This window comes from Rutidosis leptorrhynchoides, chromosome 4, assembly GCF_046630445.1.
Source record: "Rutidosis leptorrhynchoides isolate AG116_Rl617_1_P2 chromosome 4, CSIRO_AGI_Rlap_v1, whole genome shotgun sequence".
Lineage (NCBI taxonomy): Eukaryota > Viridiplantae > Streptophyta > Magnoliopsida > Asterales > Asteraceae > Rutidosis > Rutidosis leptorrhynchoides.
Window position 1 is genome coordinate 617,342,654 of NC_092336.1, and position 2,398 is coordinate 617,345,051.

The 2,398-nt window shown below is 32.8% G+C and overlaps 1 protein-coding gene across 1 annotated transcript; it reads left to right on the forward strand.

Annotated features, from left to right (window-relative positions):
- Positions 1 to 408: 408 nt before the first annotated feature.
- LOC139843049 (uncharacterized) lies at positions 409 to 1,197 on the forward strand. The gene has a single exon (XM_071833133.1). The coding sequence runs from the start codon at positions 409 to 411 to the stop codon at positions 1,195 to 1,197; it is 789 nt and encodes a 262-aa protein (XP_071689234.1).
- Positions 1,198 to 2,398: the final 1,201 nt, after the last annotated feature.

Sequence of the window (2,398 nt, forward strand, 5' to 3'; positions counted from 1 at the left end):
GGTGGAAGGCTTACGCTCGTTAAATCGGTTTTAAGTAGTTTACTGCTATACTATTTTTCTCTTTTTCGTGCTCCGTTGAGTGTCGTTAAAAAACTTGAGAGTGTTAGGAGAAACTTTTTTTGAGGCGGGTCGGGTGAGTGTTCAAAAATGTCATGGGTCAAATGGGATGATTGTCTTTTGCCTTATGATTCGGGAGGGTTAAATATCGGGTCTCTTCGGGGGAAGAATCTTGCACTATTGGGGAAGTGGTTTTAGCGGGCAAAAACCGAGCCAAACTAATTTTGGGTTACTATTATCAAAAGTATTTATGGTGTTAATGGGCTACTTCCTCCTACGGGCCTCAACGGGCCGAAAGGGGTGAGTAGCGTGTGGTCGAATATTATACGTGCAGGTACTTCGATTGAGAAGATGGGCATCAACTTTGCAGATTCGTTTTTGAAGTCGATTGGGGATGGGGCCGAAACTGAATTTTGGGGTGAACCGTGGCTTTGTGACCGACCTTTGAAGCAAAAGTTCACGCGTTTATTCCATTTGGAAGAGGAGCCGAATATACATGTTCGTGATAGAATTACTTGGATCGATCGTGATGCTATTTTTACCGAGAATTGGAGGAGAACACCATCGGGTCGAACACTTGACGACCTTAATTCTCTTAAGGCACTATTGAATGCTTATGTGAAACAAGATAAGACAATGGATTCGTGGGTTTGGAACCTAGCCGGGAACGGGTTATTCACTACAAAGAAATTGGCGGCAATTATCGACGACAAACTTATTGGTACCGGATCAAATTCGAATGAGGAATTTATGAAGAATCACTTGTTACCTTTTAAAGTTTCAATCTTCATATGGAGGGTACTAAGAAGACGGATTCCGGTACGTACCGAACTTGATAAAAGAGGTATAGACCTTGATTCCGTTAGGTGCCCTCTATGTGATGATGATGTGGAGACTATTGATCATACTTTGTTCTTTTGTCGACATGCGATGGAGATTTGGGATCGGGTGTATAAATGGTGGGGTCTAGGAACGGTTTCAAACTTAAGCATTAATGAGGCTTTTAGAGGCAAGTGTAAGCGTTCCTTATCCCCTTTATGGTCGAGTATATGGCAATCTATCGAGTGGACGTGCGCTTATCTAATATGGAATAATCGGAACCAAAAAGTGTTTTCCAACTCATCATGGAATGGTCTGTGACAACCCGTAAATTTCTGGCAAAATTTAAACAAAAATCTTTATATGATTTCATTTAACCTCAACTAATTCCGACGATTCACGAACAATTATTTGTAAATAATTATGCACTAATTTGATATATTAATATTATTATTATTAATATCCTTTTTAAACAAGATATCAATAATTAATATCTTTATTATCAGTATTTTATTATGAATAAAAAAAATATTGAAAAATATTCTTGGAAAAGTAGTAAATCAATTTGTTTATTTTAAAAAAATATATATAAAAAAAATCCTTAAAATAAATGATTTTTTTAATAAAATAAATAAATAAATTACTTTTTAATTAAAAATTATAATAGAAAACTACTTTTATTATTTTATTTTGTGCATTATCTCATGACCTAACATTTAATACTTTTGAATTTTAAAATTTCATTAAAAATTAAAATATTTCTTTTTCTTTTAATTATTTTATTCTTTTTATCTAATTTTTTCAAGTATAAATACCCCTTATTTCTCATTCAAACTCACATCAAAATTTCTCTCATTCTCTCTTTGAAGAATTACTACTAGCAAGTATTCTTTTCTTACTTTTTACTTTTTACTATTTACTTCGGTTTATTATTTTTTTTTACCGAAACATGTAAATAATGTTATAAATTATATGCAATTAAAATAAAAATAAATAACATGTTATAATTAGTAATATATGTTACTAAAAATTATAAAAGTATTTTTATGAATTAATATATAGGAGTTATAATTAAAATCGAATTAATGAATATATATGTATATACGCACCTAACGTGAAGGTTATAATTAAAGATAGCGTACAAAGACTACAAACATCACCGCTACTTGTGGCCTAGGGTGATCCTTGTTACCATTATGGGACGCTTGTAGATCTCGAATGCCAAGACTTAGATTCTGGTCAAGAGATCCTGGGCCGCTCGGTAACAATAGATCATTCGAGTAACTTGCATGTTAGCGACGAAGTTTGGGCGAGATTGTACAACATCTTTGTTAAGAATTATAACCCGAACATTCTTAAACTAGAAGATTACTATAAGTGGAAGTTTTTCATAAATAGTAGGTTTCCAAAAATAAAAACTTTTGAGAAATAGGAACTTTTCTCGAAAAACCGTCACTGTCAATATAGTTGCTATATTAATAAACATACTTTATGTCAAGTTAGACATTAACTAATCAAACGT

What these genes read in the sequence shown, in the direction of transcription:
- LOC139843049 (XM_071833133.1), top strand. Translation starts at nt 409, where the DNA reads ATGGGCATCAACTTTGCAGATTCGTTTTTGAAGTCGATTGGGGATGGG.